At 42.4% G+C, this 17,794-nt stretch overlaps 1 protein-coding gene across 7 annotated transcripts in view; it reads right to left on the bottom strand.

The window, feature by feature from the left end:
- LOC127573460 (protein tweety homolog 3-like) overlaps positions 1–17,794 on the bottom strand; it is a 139,156-nt gene that overhangs the window by 79,963 nt on the left and 41,399 nt on the right. For all 7 annotated transcript variants that reach the window (XM_052021704.1, XM_052021700.1, XM_052021702.1 and 4 more), the window contains exon 2: positions 193–359. In XM_052021704.1, coding sequence (XP_051877664.1) covers positions 193–359 — 167 coding nt within the window. The remainder of the gene's footprint in view (positions 1–192; positions 360–17,794) is intronic.

The following is a 17,794-nucleotide window of genomic DNA, read 5'->3' as shown; positions in this document are numbered from 1 at the left end:
CCTTTAGTACTCAACATTTCTTTCCTGGGGAAAAGATTGTGGCTGTCTACCCCATCTATGCCTCTCATAATTTTATATGGATGGTTTTCTAGGAACATAACTCTGCCCCCACTGTAATACGGGGGTCAGCTGTAATGCCATAAAATCAAAATCTCAAACTTCAATAAACTGCCTGCAAGGTTTTAGCCTCACCTGCACACAAGTGTTGCTATGATCACACACCATGCTGTACAGCAACAGTCTGCATTTGGCTGATCTTCACTCTTCCGCCGACAGCATAGCCAAAAAGAATAGAAGAGAAGGAAGAGGAGGTTGAGGGCCAGACAGACGAGAGCAACTCCACCTAACAGCAGGAGTGACTGAAAAACAAAGAGGGATGGGGTTGGTGGGAAAAAGGTTAGTATTTAATTTAAACATATCAACAGAAGTTATTCCATTAGTCCCACATTCATAAATATTCACTAATACCAAAACTATGAGCAATTTAACTAAAATCCTAATAGATTTTCCCAGTTGTGTGCATCATTGAGTATATAAAAGCACTTAATATAATTTACATCACTGTGAATCAAAGACTTTTTTCAGAATTGAATTTTTGGGAAATGTGCTGAAGACAGATACATGAGCAGCAGAGATAAAGGTTCTGGATTGATGGTATTTGAGCACATTTGAATTTTAATTATTACTAATCAAAATTTGTGACAATTTCAGTCTTCTGGGGGCAAATAAGCCAAGTTATTATCATGACTCCCTAATCACAATACTTGATTTACATGAAATCAAACAGTTGTTCATTTAGTCATTTTACTTCTGAAACTCAATAATTGGCATCTTCAGGAAGAACGGAATCGTTCAACTTTTGCTATCTTCGATAATCTTTGAAATGAGTACATCTTTCACCTACTGAAAATGTTCTAACTCATGTACACACAAGCTGCTGTTGGTAGCAATAATACAGCTGTAAGTGCACATTTTTGTTGTGTTAAATCTTTAAATTAAACATATTTCATTCAACCAATTCAAAAATTACCCAATACATTTAGTCACTTAAAATCATTGAAGTGGAATTCTACTTGCAAATAATGAACACATGTAATAGTATCTCTAGTTGTTTTCTGTTAGAGGAAAAAGGAACTGCATAAAATCCGAGATACTGTGCTAAAAGTATCATAAAAATAAAAGGGAATGGTATTTGCATTAGAATGATATGGATAGAAGCAAGCCAAAAGAACAAAATCTTCAAATGCCACCTCAAATAAAAGTTCAAGCAAGAATTATTTTGATTAAGACAAAAAAAAAAGTTGAGCATCTAGAAAACCAGTATTAAAACACTTGGGCAGGCAACACACCCAGGAAATCAGCACAACCATGATGTAATTAGATAAGCAAATGTCCAAAATGTAATCAAAAGCTGAATCATTTGAACAGGTTTTATCATAGTGTGGCGACTCACCTTACCGGTATCGAACCAGCTTCCGAGATCGCGAGCGTTGTCGGAGGCCCCAACCCAAGATGATGCAGGGCCCTCCTTCTCCATCATTGGGCTGGGAAAGCCCGCACCCGGGAAGGTCAGGTGACCTGCGCGTGACATCAGCGCGGGTACGGAAGCACGGGAAGAGTTTGAGTATTAAAAGGCACACCGCGCCCGTCGGTCAGTTGACTTCTGACTCCAAGCAACAGACTCCGTGTCTTTATTCTTTAGTGTGTAGCTAGTCGCTACATTGGTGACCCCGATGTTTTTGCGCAACAGGAGGTACAGGCAGTAGCCCTTAAACTGCCCACCTTTTGGTCCCTCCGGCCCCATGTCTGGTTCGACCAGGCCGAGGCCCAGTTCCAGATTCGCCAGATCACCAGGGATGACACTAAGTACTACTACGTGGTGAGCGCCCTCGACCAAGACACCGCAGCCCAGGTTGAGGACTTCATCCAGGCGCCCCCGGAGGAGGAGAAGTATGATAAGTTCAAGACCCTCCTTCTCGAGACTTTTGGCCTTTCCCGACGCGAACGGGTCTCCCGCCTCCTCCACCTCGATGGGCTGGGTGACAGACCCCCCTCTGCGCTCATGAACAAGACATTGGCCCTGGCAGACGGCCACAAACCCTGCCTGATGTTCGAGCAGGCCTTTCTGGAGCAGTTACCCGATGACATCCACCTGCTCCTGGCCGATGCCGACTTCAGCGACCCCCGGAAGGTGGTCGCCCGTGCTGATGTCCTTTGGCGGGCGAAGGAGAGCGGGGCGTCTGTCGAGCGCATTGCCACACTACGTACCCAGCAATCGACCACACCACACCCGCCACCAGGTCTGAGACACCGACCGACCAATGGTGCTTCTACCACCAGTGGCGGGGCGCAGATGCCCGCAGGTGCCGGCCACCATGCAGGTTTCCGGGAAACGCCAGGGCCAGCCACCACTGATGGCTACGGCGGCTGGCCACCCAGATAGCCTCTTGCACGTGTGGGACAGGCATTCCGGTCATCGGTTCCTGGTGGATACCGGGGCAGAGGTCAGTTTCATGCCTCCCAACAGCCACGAGACTCGCAACCACACACCAGGACCCGCCCTCAGAGCCACCAACGGCAGTGCCATCCGGACCTTTGGCACCCGTTTGGTACAACTCCAGTTCGGCACCAACAACTTTACCTGGAAATTCACCCTGGCTGCCGTTGTGCAACCACTCCTCAGGGCAGACTTCCTTCGCGCCAACAGTCTGCTGGTTGACCTGCAGGGTAAGCATTTGGTACATGCCAGGACCTTCCAAACGTTCTCGTTGGGTGAGGCCAAGCTACCAGCCCCACACCTCAACTCCGTCACCATGTCGACCAACGGGTTCGCCAGGGTCCTGGCAGAGTTCCCGTCTGTGCTAATGCCCCAGTTCTCCACCACCTTGCCCAAGCACGGTGTCCAGCATCACATCCCTACCCAGGGCCCACCCCTCCATGCCCGCGCCCAACGGCTACCCCTGGACAAGCTCCGCCTCGCGAAGGAGGAATTCAGGAAGATGGAGGAGTTAGGGATCATCCGCAGGTCGGACAGCCCATGGGCCTCTCTGCTGCACATGGTCCCCAAGGCAGCCGGTGGCTGGCAACCCTGCAGTGATTACCGATGCCTGAACGACATAACTACCCCAGACCAGTACCCCGTGCCGCATATTCAGGACTTCACTGCCAACCTGCACGGGCGGTCCATTTTTTCCCCAAGGTCAACCTCGTCCGCGGCTATCACCAGATCCCAGTGCATCCGGACGACATTCCAAAGATGGCACTGATCACACCATTCAGCCTCTTTGAATTCGTCCGGATGCTCTTTGGCCTCAAGAACACTGCTCAGTCCTTTCAACAACTGATGGACGCGGTCGGGCGCGACCTTGACTTCGTTTTCATATACCTCAACGACATCTTGATCGCCAGCAGCAGCCGCCAGGAACATCTCATGCACCTCCGCCAACTCTGTTCTCGCCTGAGGGATTTCAGCCTGACCATCAACCCAGCCAAATGCCAGTTCGGGCTCGAGACAATCGATTTCTTGGGCCACCGGATCGACAAACACTGCGCCTCGCCCCTGCCTGCAAAGGTCGACGCCATCCGCCACTTCGCCAGACCCACCTCCATCAAGGGCCTGCAGGAATTTCTCGGTATGGTAAATTTTTATCACTGGTTCATACCATCCACGGCCTGCATCATGCACCCATTGTCTGCTCTCCTGTCGAGCGGAAGCAAGGACATTGTTTGGTCAGGGGAGGCTGACACCGCGTTCGTCAAAACCAAGCAGGCCTTGGCAGACGTGGTCATGTTGGTGCATCCTCGTACGGACGTCCCGACTGCCCTCACGGTCGACGCCTCCAGCACAGCGGTCGGAGGTGTTCTAGAGCAACTCATCAAAGGGCGTTGGCAACCGCTGTTGTTCTTCAGCAGACACCTTTGACCACCAGAGCTCAAATATAGCGCCTTCAACCGCGAGCTGTTGGCGCTGTACCTGGCCATCAGACACTTCCGATACTTCTTAGAGGGCAGGCCGTTTACAGCTATCACCCACCACAAGCCGTTGACCTTCGCTTTCCACAAGGTCTCAGATCCCTGGTCAGCACGGCAGCAGCGGCACTTGTCATACATCTCAGAGCACACCAGTGACGTCCGCCATCTGTCCAGGAAAAAGAATGTGGTCGCGGATGCACTTTCATGGCCCACCATCCAAGTTTTGTCCCGGGGGTGGATTTCAGCACCTTGGCGGAGGCACAACAAACGGACATGGAGGATCCCAGCTATCGCACCGCTGTCTCGGGCCTGCAACTGCAAGACCTACTGGTAGGCCCAGGTGAGCGCACCCTGCTCTGCGATATCTCCACCGGTAAACCCCACCCCATCGTTCCAGCTGCCTTGTGTCGACGGGTGTTTGATTCCATCCACGGCCTGGCACACCCATCCATCCGGACTACTGTCCGGATGGTGTCCGACAAGTTAGTCTGGCATGGCCTGCGTAAACAGTTTTCCGAATGGGCCCGGTCCTGCACACACTGCCAGACCTCGAAAGTACAGCAGCATGTCAAGGCCCCTCTGCAGGACTTTCAACCTACCCGCCAGAGGTTCGACCATATCCATGTCGACCTTGTTGGTCCCCTCCCAGTCTCCCGAGGAGCGCGGTACCTCCTCACGATTGTCGACCGCTTTACCCGCTGGCCCGAAGCCATTCCCCTTGCGGACACCTCCACCCAGTCCTGAGCACGGGCCCTTTTGTCAACTTGGGTGGCCCGTTTCGGTGTCACCTCAGACACCTCAGACAGGGGAGCTCAATTCGCCTCCAGCCTGTGGTGTGCCGTCACCAACTTGTGGGGTTCCCAGATCCACCTCACCACCGCCTATCATCCGCAATCCAACGGGTCGTGGAGAGGTTCCATCGACACCTGAAGTCGGCACTCATGGCCCGTCTTAAGGGGCCCAACTGGGAGGACGAACTCCCCTGGGTCCTGCTGGGGATACGTACCACACCAAAAGAGGACCTGCATGCCTCGTCTGCAGAGATGGTCTACGGAATGCCCTTGGTCATCCTGGGCGAGTTCTTACTAGCCCCTTGGGGGCCAGAAGAAGAACCTGCTGCGACGCTCAACCAGCTGCGCAAGTGGCTTGGCAACCTGGAGCGTCGGAGGCCCCGACCCAAGATAGGGCAGGGCCCTCCTTCTCCATCGTTGGGCTAGGAAAGCCTGCGCGTGGGAAGGTCAGGTGACCTGCACGTGACGTCAGCACGGGTACAGAAGCGCAGGAAGAGTTTGAGTATTAAAAGGTGCACCGTGCCCCTGTCGGTCAGTCAACTTCTGACTCCAAGCAACAGACTCCGTGTCTTTATTCTTTAGTGTGTAGCTAGTCGCTACAATAGCGCAAACAAAAAGAAAGCAGCTGGTGGATATTGAACTATATGAACATTTAAATCAATGACATAAGTTGTCAAGAATGAAGAAACTTGACATTGCCTTTAGCATTCTACAGCCAATTTACTTTTGAAGTGTAGTCACTAATACTTGGAAGACAGACTCAGCAGCTATCATACAAACAGGAAAAATCCCACACAACTACTATGTGATGATTCATCTAATTGTCTGTTTCAGTGATGTTAACAGAGGAATAATGTTTGCCAGAACAAAGAAGAACTCCCCTGCTCTTTTTCTCCCCCCATACAGCCCTAGGAGACAGGACCAGATTCAACATTTCATCCTTTGAAGATGCTACCTCCAACAATGCAGTACTTAGTTTTGCACTGAATGACAGGTTACGTGCTCATGTCTTGGCATGGCATTTGAACAGACAATAGATACACAAGAAAAAAAAGGCTGAAAAAACACACCATGAAGAGCAACACAAGAGGGAGGATGAAAAACTTGCAAGGGATATCAAAAATCTTAGAGGCAAGCAATATGGATCCTTTGAAAAATGGAGAATGGTATTGCAAATGAAAATGAATAAAAACCAGCCAGGACATGTAGAAATAAGATATCTTTATTAGTCACATGTACATCAAAACACAGAGTGAAATGCATCTTTGCGTAGAATGTTCTGGGGGCAGCCCACAAGTGTTGCCACGTTTCCGGCACCAACATAGCATGCCCACAACTTCCTAACCCGTATGTCTTTGGAATGTGGGAGAAAACCAGAGTCTCCTTACAGACAACGACCGGAATTGAAGCCGGGTCGCTGGCACTGTAATAGTTTTATGATTACTTTTGTCTACAACAATTATAGAATTAATGAGCTTATAATGAAGGATAGTGTGGCTAAACACTGAAATTTTCAGCTGATAACTTTGAGTAAGGTCACAGATCAAACAAGTGTAAAAGAATTAATAGCCCAAGCTGTTCCTATGTCCGTCAGAAGAAAAAAAAACATAGATTTTAGATGGGAGACAAAAAGCATAGAGCAAAGTAAACAGCAACAATCTAAAGCAACACAGTATTGTAGCGGTTAGCATGATGCTATTACAGTGCCAGTGACACAGGTTCAGTTCTGCCACTGTCTGTAAGGAGTTTGTACATTCTCCCCGTGTCTGCATGGGTCTCCTCTGGGTGCTCCAGTTTCCTTCTACATTCCAAAGATGTACAGGTTAGGAGCTGCAGGCATGCTACGTTGGCGCCGGAAGAGTGGCGACACATGCAGGCTGCCCCCAGCACATTCTCAGCAACGCAAGAAGACGCATTTCACTGTGTGTTTCGATGTACATGTGACTAATAAATAATATCTTAATACCTTAGAAACATTAGAATGTCCAAAGAGATCTAGGAATTCATGTATATTGACACTGACATGTTATAGACAGCTGTAGAAGATAACCTTGAATGCTGATGGCATGCTGCCATTTTCATCTGGAAGGCTGGAGTGCACTGTGGCTGAAGTTGTGCTGCAATTGTGCAGAGACTTGGTGAGACAATACCTGGAATGAGGTGGATGGTTCTGGGTGCTGCACTTACGTGACAGCAGTGCAATAAAAGTTTATTGGAATGATACCAGTGATTGAATTATGAGGAAAGATCCCTCAATTCATTATGGATTGCCCTGAAGTTCTGGAGGGTGGGTGGTGAGTTGTGTGTGGTTCAACTGAAATTTTCAATATATTAAAAGATAAAGAATAGGGTACAGAGAGAGGAACAGTTTCTGTTGCCTGGGGAAAGTGAGACCAAGGACATCTAAAATTAAGGGGCAAGCCTGTCAAGAGTAAAATAAAAATCACAAATGATGGAGATACTCAGATCAGCTAGTATCTGTGGAGAGAAAAAGCAGTTGACTTTTCAGGCTGATGACCCCTCACCACAACCAGAAAAGTGGGAAAAAAAAACAAGTTGCAGGGAGTGAGAAAACATCTCTAAGATGTAGACAAGGACTGTCATGTGAACAAATGCTATTGGCGCCGCCTGAGAGATTGACGCATGCTTGATAATCATAGCTGATCTATCTGGAGTGTAAATTGAGGGATATGAATGTGCATCAGAGAGAAAAAACTGTGGAACTGTGAGACGTAGCACGCAACAGTTGCTAGTAACCTAAGTAAAATACTCAGGTCAGGGAGCATCTGTGCAGAGAGAAAACTTGAGTTAATGTTACTAGCAATTCAGACACAAACAGGGAAGGCAGAGTTATTCTGAAATTAAATTGAATTTGATATAGAGCCCCTGACGGCAGTAAAGTGGCCAGCCAGAAGATGAGGCACTGCTCCCTCAAGCTTACATCAGGCTTGACTGTAGCAGTGCAGAAGGCAAAAGATAGACGTCAACTTGGGGGTGGGATGGAGAATTGAAGTGAAAGGCAACTGGAAGATCAGGATCTCTTGTGGACTGAACAGAGGTATTCTGCATAGCAGGCACCAAATTTGCGTTTGGTTTCTTCATTGTAGAGGAGACCACATCTTGAGCACCAAATGCAATACACTCAATTGGAAATGCAAATGAATTGTTCTTGCCCCTTCTCCCAGCCAAAGCAAGGTTAGAGTTTTTTTTTGTCTTCGTCTTCTGCTTTTCCAGAATCCACATTCAATATTTCATCTCTAATTTCCACCACCTTCAACATGATTCCACCAGCAGACAAAATCTTCCCTTCCCCTTGCGACATTCCAAAGGTACCACTCCCTCCGCAATTATCTGGTTTTCCCTTCTACCCTCAAAGGCACACCCCTTCTCACGGCACTTTCCCATACAGCCACTGGAGATGCAACACCAATCCTTCTAGCTCTTCCCTTCCCATGACCTAGGGATTCAAACAGTCCTTCCAGATGAAACAGCAATTCATCGGCACTTCTTCAAATCTGCCATCTTGCATTCGGATTTGCTATGATGAACAAGCATTCATCACCTCTCTTAGATAACACCAACAACATTTTGTTTTGTGTCACATGAGTATTCTTGGTCTCGATTCCTCCAAAAACATTCCTTTTGCTCTGCCTATCCACTCCCTCTCTGCAACTTTAAACACTTGTTGTCCCATTTCTTCAGTTCTGATGAAAAGTCATCAACCCAATTGTTAACTGTTTCTCTCTCCACAAAAGCTACTCGACCTGCAGACCACCTGAAGCTTTTTCTTTAACAAAATGCTGGAGATGGTCTGCAGTATACAAGCAGCATTTCCAGCATTTTCTGTTTTTGTTTTAGATTTCCTGCATCTGCCGTTTTTTTTTGTTACAGATTTTCAACATTTTCTGTTATTTTCAGATTTCCAGCATTTTTGCTTCCTAATTAGTCAGGAGTGAAGTTAGGCAAAATGTAGTAGAAGTCTACACTCAGTACTGCAGGTAATAATCAATGCTAGACCATTTTACATGGGCAAGACATTTGTCAAGCAAAAGGTATAAAAGGGATATGGAGCTAAACTGGCTATAAACAAGGAGGTCTAGTCAGCTATGGGTCTTCTAAATGGGCTAAATGGCATGCAATTCTTCCAAAGCACTAACCCACAGATCTGAACTCATTCCACAGAGTTAAACCTAACATATGTCATTCAGTAAGGTATCACTGAAAAAGCAAGTTACACACAGCATAAACAAAAAGTGAGAAAATTTGGTTGATTGGATTTTCTTTTGCTGGTCTGGGTCTTTACTATGTTTTTGTTTAAAAGAACTATTTAAGCTAGTTGCCCTCTCTTAATATCTTGCAGAAATCTTTACCTTTTTCTATTAACAGGTCATTCAACAAATTAACAACTTTGCTTGTGATTGAAGTGTCTGTTGTTTCACTGTATCTTATACTACAAGGCTACTGAGTTTTCAGCTTAGATGAAGATTTCCAACCAAACAGTAAACTGCCTTTTCTCCTTACAACCTAATGGCCAAGCATGTTCTGTTCTACTTCAGACTTCACAGTTTGTTGACAGCTATAACTCCTACAGAATCAAAAGCTCTACTGGTCACTGCAGGCAAAGAAAAACTTAAATCCATGCTCTCTGGTTATTGACCCTTCTCCACTGATCTAGTTAATTTCCTTATTTCCTCCTAGGTTCATGATTTTGAACACCCTCCTCTCCTCAAACAATAACCTCATTAAACCAGTTTTTCTTTCTAATCTTTCATCCCTGGTGTCATTTTCAGAAATCCTTCCTGCACTTTTTTCAGAGCTTCCTAATGTGATATCCAGAAGTAACCTTGCATTTGAACTATCTGTTTAACCTTTAGTTACAGAGCCATATCTTGTTTTTTTAAAAACAGTCTTTGACTTACCCTGACGTCTTCAAAAGATACGTGTGGACACTCCTGAAATTCTGTTTTTGCACCTCCTTTACAATTGTCCCATTTTGCCACTTCTCATTCCTCCCAGCAAAATGCATCCCATCATGCTTGTAAATCAAATTTCATCTGTCTGCCCAAGTCACAAATTAACTACATGACCCTCATTCATTACTATGTTTTGGAAGAATATAGACAAAGTGATTGTAACATAAAAGACCAAAAGTATCTAAGAATATTTGGTTGAAAACTATTAATCAGCATCTGACAATGTATTCAAGTGTTTCAAATCAAAAATGAACATTTTAGTGATTTGAATGTAGTACTGTGATTTAGCTCTATAATCTGATCAAGTGCAGTTTACTAACTTTTTAAATAAACCCACTGATTGAACAGATAGCTCTAATGTACTTCCCAATTTAAAGCATTAGCATATAATACTGTAAACACCTTTAACTTGCAAAACGAATTCCAGTAATCCTGCTAACAGTGCCCTTCCAAAACCTCATTTTCCATTTGATAAGATATCTTTTTTAGTCACACGTACATTGAAACACACAGTGAAATGCATCTTTTGCAATAGAGTGTTCTGGGGGCAGCCCGCAAGTGTCACCACGCTTCCGGCGCCAACATAGTATGCCCACAATTTCCTAACCCATATGCCTTTGGAATGTGGGAGGAAACCGGAGCACCCGGAGGAAACTCATGCAGACACAGGGAGAACATACAAACTCCTTACAGACAGTGGTGGGAATTGAACCTGGGTCTCTGGAGCTGTAATAGCATTATGCTAACCGCTACACTACCGTGCCTGCCCGGTACCCACACCAGGTTTCATTTTTTTTTATCTATCCAGTTGTTCAAGAAAAAAAATGTTTGATGATGAGTTTAAAACAAAACCAAACTGCTGGAGGAACTCAGCAGGACAAGTAACATCTATGGATTGGGGGTGATCCATGTTTCAGGTCAGGACCCTGCATCATTCCTGATGTAGGGTCTTGACCCAAAACGTCGACCACCTGTTTGCTTCCACAGATGCTGCCTGACACACTGAGTTCCTCCAGTAGTTTGTTTTTTTGCTTCAGATTTCAGCATCTGCAGTCTCTCGTATCTCTCTGATAATGCGTTCTCTTCTCACTCACAGATTGTTTACCTGTTATCAGCCAAGTACATGTCCTACAAACCTCCCAATTCTCATCTGTGCACCAATCTCAGCTAAATGATTAAGGAGTATACACTGATGAAATCAAGTTTTTCCTCAACATCACCATATGCAATCCCTCTACTGACTCCAATTTGACATTTTCACTGCCTGGCATCCAGACATTGGTTCCAATTAGAGATTGGAAAGAACAAAGCCACTGCCTTCAGTCTCTGCCCAAACTCGAACTCTATCACTCACCCTGCTAACTGCCTCTAACTGAAACAGACTGTTTGCCAACTTTGGTGCCTTTCTTAATCATAATGTGTGTTTACAAAGCCATAACATCACAAAACTGCATACTGCCACTTACAGAATATTACATGTTTCACTCCTACTTTTGCTTTCACCAAACTTCACAATTCCAGTGCTCTTTGCCGAGCCTCATTATATCCATCCTCAAACCAATTGAACCAAAGGAAGATCTGCTGCCCAAATTTTAAACTGCATCATCTGGTTCACCCCAATGCTCACTGATTCAAAAATGCCTCAAACTTAAACTTTTTATCTTTCTGTTCAAATATCACTCCTCTATCTCTGCAACTTCCTCCAGCTATGCAATCCTTAGGACTGTGTATTCTTATAATTCTCATCTCCTGTAAATTCCCAATTTTCTTCAGCTGATGTGCCTTTATCTGTCTCACAACTAGATACCAGAATTACTTCTCTGAACTTGTGCCTTTATATTCAACTTTAAGAAGTCAATTAAAGCCTACCTCTTCAAAAAAGGTTTTTGACATTTGAGTGGCTCATTGCCAAATTTGCCAATATAAGCTATATAAATGCAAAGCATTGGTTACTCGAACCAAGACAAATCAGAATTCTTCTCCATTCACCCAAATCAGCATTAATTCAAATTAGTTATGATTAGTGGATCACAAAGCACAGTTTATGGATGTGTGAAAAAACTTTCAAGATTATGGAGCCTAGCCACTGGCATTGCCTAATCACATTTAGTGAATGCTAAGAAAAAGCTTACAACTGAAGTGTGAAATTAGCATTCAAATATTTGCAGAAATTGATGGGTCACACAATTCTTGTTTACATATTAAAAAAGAACAGAGGCATTGAAGAAAGGGAAACAAATTCAAACTATTATAAAGCACAGTGTACACATCTAAGTTATTACTGATTCTGCATCCAGGCAATGCATCCTTGACTGCAGCAAACCACTGAAATGTTACTTTCTTAATGCCACCTGTGTTTCTTATATTACTGAGCATAAATGAGATGCCCCAGAACCTAAATGAAGGAGAAACTATCAAAAATTGTCATAACCCTATCTGAAGCAAAAATGTATTTACTGACATGTATAGCTTTCTTTACGAACCACTATGAAATGGCTGTCAGCACATTAGTAACAAATATAGTTCTACCACATATCGTGATGCACAAGGTATTGCTACTGTCTCAGTTCCGGAGACCCAGGTTTGAGGTTGATCTCACGCACTATGTGGAGTTCATACTTTCAATGACCGCATGGGTTTCCTCCAAGTGCTCCAATATCCTCCCATGTTCCAAAGATAGGTTAACTGGCTGCTACAAATTACTCTCCACTGTAAGTTAATGGCAAAAAGAATAAGAGAGACATTGACATGTACGTGTGAGAGAGAATATATTGCAAGGTATATGGAAATAAGGAGAGGGGAAATGATACTAATATGATTTCTCCCTTGGAGTCAGCATGGACTCAATGGGCCAAATAGTCTTTTCCTATGTTACATGTACACGGTATGGATTTATCCCCATCAACCTTTGAAAGCGTTAAACATCAGAATCAACACCAGACTAGAATTCAGACTTCTTTCCCATCAAAACAGGATGACATCTCTTTTACTGATAATGAATTAGTTCACAAATTTGACCTAAGATAAAGAGGATAAAGATGGCTGTTTACAGAAAGAATGCAGGAGTCACCTGATGTATTTTGGGACATAAAATGTAACTTATAGTAATTGTAGATCCACGATTTACTGAAATTGTACAAAGTCAGATGTATGGCTGACACAAGGTAAACAAGATAACCAGGCTTCTAGCTGAATTCTTGTGCTCAAGGACAGATGGTCCAGAAGTTTGAAAAGCAACATTTGCAGACTGTGGCTATAGTTGCATTGTCATATAAACAGAGTCAAGGGGAAAAAGCTGTGGAGACAACTAGTATGAGTCAGCAAGAGTTTGGCTTGAAAAAGAACAGCTCCTCAGCTACGAAAGCACTCCAGTCAGAGAAGGATGACCTGGTCAGTCACTAGAAAACATTACTGTATTGACCGCTGAGACAGACTGTAATAGGGGTGACCTGGTCAGTCTCCAGAAGGCATACATCATCTGATTGCCAGTGAGTACATAGGTTTAAACTATTAATTTAAGATATCAGAAGTTGCATCAGCCATTACATTCCAGTAACATTAATTAAATCTCTGACTCTTTTACAACCAGCAATAGTTCAAATCTGATCCATTGTAAATGTAAATAAGTGCAGTGGAGATACGTGTCCTTTTGACACCTACGTGAAAAGGCCATGCCCAGAATTTTCCGATGTTTGGGTCTATTTATGTTTTATAAAACTTTAGCATAACCTTCTTGCTTTTGTAGCATACCTCTTTTTATAATGTCAACATTCCTATGTCTAGTCCATGTACATAGTATTTCAAGATAGATACTCAGTGAGCAAATTACTGTCTTATATATCAGATGGGAAATGGATCATTGAGAGCAAAAAAATGATTCAAGATGTAATATAGTTAATTTGTTTTGTGAATACAAAGGATATTTAAATAAAGAAATTAATCCAAACAACATTTCATTCATTACAACTTTCTTCTAATAAATTTAGATTGAGGAACATTTTGAATCGAGTTAACACAGTTCTTTGGTGGATAAAAAAACTATTTAAGACAGGAGACACAAGAGACTGCAGATGCAGGAACCTGAAGCAAAAAATAAACTGCTGGAACCCAAGCAGCATCAATGGAGGCAAAGGGATGTTCATTGTTTCGGATCAATACTCTGCACAAGGACTGAGAGCATAGGAGGAAGATAGCCACTATACAGAAGTGAGAGGGCGGCAAGACAGAGGCTAGTAGGTGATAGGTGGGAACATATTTAAGATATTTATCTTACATCTTATCTTAAGCTATCTGGTGAGTGTATGCATTCTTAAAGAAACAAAACTCCTCAAATAATCACATCAAATATCTAGGGACATTTCAATTATAGATGAATTCAGGCTCCAAATCTAAACCTAATTCTAATGATAGAATTCTATCCCTGCAGAATCACCCTTTAATTAAGAAAAACATAAACAACAACTGTTTAATGATAAAATAATCAAATGTTGCAAAACCTCAAAATTTTTTTTCTGTATTTGTCAAAGCAATCAAATAAGCCTACTTAATAAAAACATTAACCGATAGCAATCTGACAAATTGTTTCTACTGGTAGGTGGATGAATATCCAGAAAACAATGGTAACAAAGGTAAATGGGTCAAACAACATCATTAATAAAATAATGAGGGAGGAAATTAGATTTTAAAAAAAGCTTTCTAACAGACTACTTCCTGAAAGACCAATAGAAGCAACTTCAATATAGCAGAAATAGACATTATAGAACAGTTTACAAATGCAGATTGTGGAACAAAAGTCAATTAAGTGATAAAAATGTAAAATTTCTTCCAAATAGCAAACAAAGGCCCAATATGCCAAATATCCACCTTCTGTGCATAAAATACTACAATTCAGTGAAAAATTATTCCAGACTAGGACAGATGAACATTAATGCACAACAATGGACTGACTCAGTCAGCAATAGATGTACAACTTTCTCTAACTATTTAGCTAAATTGAAATCATCCCAAAAGGAGGACTATCTCACAATTCTAACAGTTCAGATATTTTCTCCTGTAGTGGGAAATGTCCGAGTTTTTACACAAATGGAAATGAAACAAATTCGAGATCTATTGTGTTTACTTGGTTCATACAAAAGTACAACACCCACATATATAGCTACAAAATTACATGAAAAAAAGCAAATAGAACTTGCAGTAGCGATTATTGTGAAAGAACAATGATTTTCCCAATAAGCACCATGATGGACCATAACCAAAAATCTGACCCCTCGTCTGCACTCTCCCAGCATATCTATTAATAAATGAATAAATGCACAGTCTATTAATAAAAATATCAGTGTGCACACTGATGGAAAACTGTTGAAGTTTTAGAGTTGCTTACTCATGACTCAGAATTGTTATCCTCTCCCTCCCACCCAAAAATCCAAAAGAAAGTTAAGTAATCTGAAGAAACAACATTACTTAGAACTACCCATAGGGACCAGCTGTGAAGATAAAATAAACTGGAATACTGCAGAGAAATGGTGAGCAATGCCAAACAGTGGAGGAGAGTAATGACGGTTAACAAGGAGCAGAGGACAGCGAGCCAGAGGGAGTGGGGAGAAAAGGGGAAAAATAGAGGAGCCAGAGACAAAGGGTGAAAGTGCTCTAAATAGCCAATGAAGTGGCTTTGGAAGTCTGGGGAAAGAGGGCAAGAGGTGAAGGCAAGAATTCTGATGGAGAAATGGGAGAGTAGGTTTGGCAGAGGGAAAGTGAGAAAAAGACCAGGAAAATATAAAGGAGAGAGAGAAAAGAAAAAATAGTAAAGGAAAACCTGGACCAGTTATAATTCCGGGCAAATAATCTTCATTCTTGCTCTCAAAGTACCATTTGCAAAGGCAAATCCACATTACTCTCAAACCAATATGCGACCTCATGCACTTAGCATCTGGCCCACAAGGAAAACAAAAAAAAAATTTTCCACCACTTGGGCATGCTCCAGAAATAACATAGCCTCTATCCAGTTTGTTCCAAATTATATAAAAATTGCTAAAAAAAACTACAATTCATCAGACTATCATGGGCTACATCATTATATATTTAAAAAAATTGAAACAGAATGATTTAGCACATAAATAAATGGTGTACTTAAATATTCTGTTTTGAAGCTACTGACTAGGAAGCTATATTAAGAACCTTCGCTTAAGAAACCACTGAGTCACAAAACCACCTAAATGCTGACACAGAAAAGCAGAAAGTACAGGAACAATCCTATTATCTTTTTCATCAGTAAAATGGTGCAAAAGAAAACCACAAGGCCAAATTTTTAGTGAAAAGGTACGGACACATTCATTAAAATGTTTTCTCTGTATCCATTAGCACTAAACACTTCCTCTCTATAATCTGAAGGAAAAGCAAACTGATAAACTGCTCAACAAGCATAACCAAGCACTGGGACTTTAGCGTGCCTCAGGAATTACACTGCAGTAAATTTTAAAGACACGCAAGGAACAAGTTAACATTGTTTCCTATTTTTCTTTTCTGTATCATTTTCTCTATTATTTCACTCTCTTCTGTTTCTAATTCACATTTCTTTTTTTCATCATGCAAGGTTTCTTTCCTGCCATTATACTTCATTCATTAAAAAGACAGATCACTGAACCTGATGTCCACTAAGACTGATATTCAGATGATCAAGTTGTCGTTCCAGCAATTTGTGGCACAATATTATCTGAACAGAGATAAAATAATTGTGGTAAATACTGGGAATTCAAAAATGCAAATTCCAGGACACTGAAATCAGGCTAAGATAAGAAGGGATTAGTGTAAATGGGTGCTTGATTGTCAGCATGGACTCTGTGGGCTGAAAGGTCTGTTTCAGTGCTGTATATAACTCTACGACTAACAAAATAAATGAAAAGCATTCTGAATTGTGGTGAAACCGAACTGCTAATCTTTTATTAAAATAAAAAGCTTTAACAGAGGCTGCAGAAGTGGTTTTACTGCTCAACATTAATATTCAGCTTCTGCCAGGCAGCACCTGAAATTCAAAAAACAACAAAAGTATGCATGCTTTAATGGCTTTCTTGCTATTGTAAACTGAATTTTATACAAGTATAACTCCTGTTTAAACAGGGAATGCAATAAGATGAAAAATAAATCTCAACTGAAGACTGTACACACCCAGCTAAAATTTAGAGAAAATTTGCCTTTGCATTCTGAAACTCTTATGCAACAAAATGAACAATGACTTAAGGAAATTCAATTCTGAAAAGTTTGGAAACCTTGGAAAAGCGTAATTGAGAGTCTGGTTTGTTTCTGCAGCCAAGAAACAGACACTATACTGGAGCAGGATTTGGCTTGGTTTCTCAGGCTCAAAACAAAGGTCTAATTATCTAATACCCTATACTGTAACAGAGAGAGGAAATCCTGGCCATTTGGGGTTAGACTATTGCATGCAAACCTCAAATTACAGGAACAGATGTCATGTCTGCCCAATTCCATGTGTTGAACTTGAAACAAAATGCCATTTCTGCATTTACTGAATGCACAACAATATTTTTAGATTAAATCACTATTTAGTAGTTTGACAGGTATTTGGATGAAGTCAGAAATTTAGAAGAACTTGTATACACATAATTGTTGGAAAAGCAGATTCACTTCAGTGTCCTGCTTAAACTAATATTTTTAGTAGTCATAAGATGTAAAGTGAAAAAAATTGTACCATTCAGATCTTCTGCTCATTCAGGATCGGCACACTAACTTCCATCTCTCTCACCTTCCTGTTAAGTCGATACTCCGGTCTCTATTTATTTTGGGGTTTTTAAAATGTAAACTGCAGGATGGTGATCAACTCAGTCTTGCAGTTTTTTTTAAACCACCATTTCCAAATATACTCACTTCTTCCAAAATATTTTCATTAGTTTTTGAGGCTTGCATGCAGAGTGCCAAAAGCAGCACTAATCATGTTACTGCCAATGAGTGCCCCAAGTCCTCATTTAAAGGCTACACACATCCATTTCCAGCAATAGCTCTGCACAGAACAGAGATGGTGGGAATATTGGCTAAGTTTCACCAATT

Source organism: Pristis pectinata, chromosome 8, assembly GCF_009764475.1.
Source record: "Pristis pectinata isolate sPriPec2 chromosome 8, sPriPec2.1.pri, whole genome shotgun sequence".
NCBI lineage: Eukaryota > Metazoa > Chordata > Chondrichthyes > Rhinopristiformes > Pristidae > Pristis > Pristis pectinata.
The sequence above is the reverse complement of the archived record's forward strand: the minus strand, read 5'-3'. Positions and strand labels throughout refer to the sequence as shown.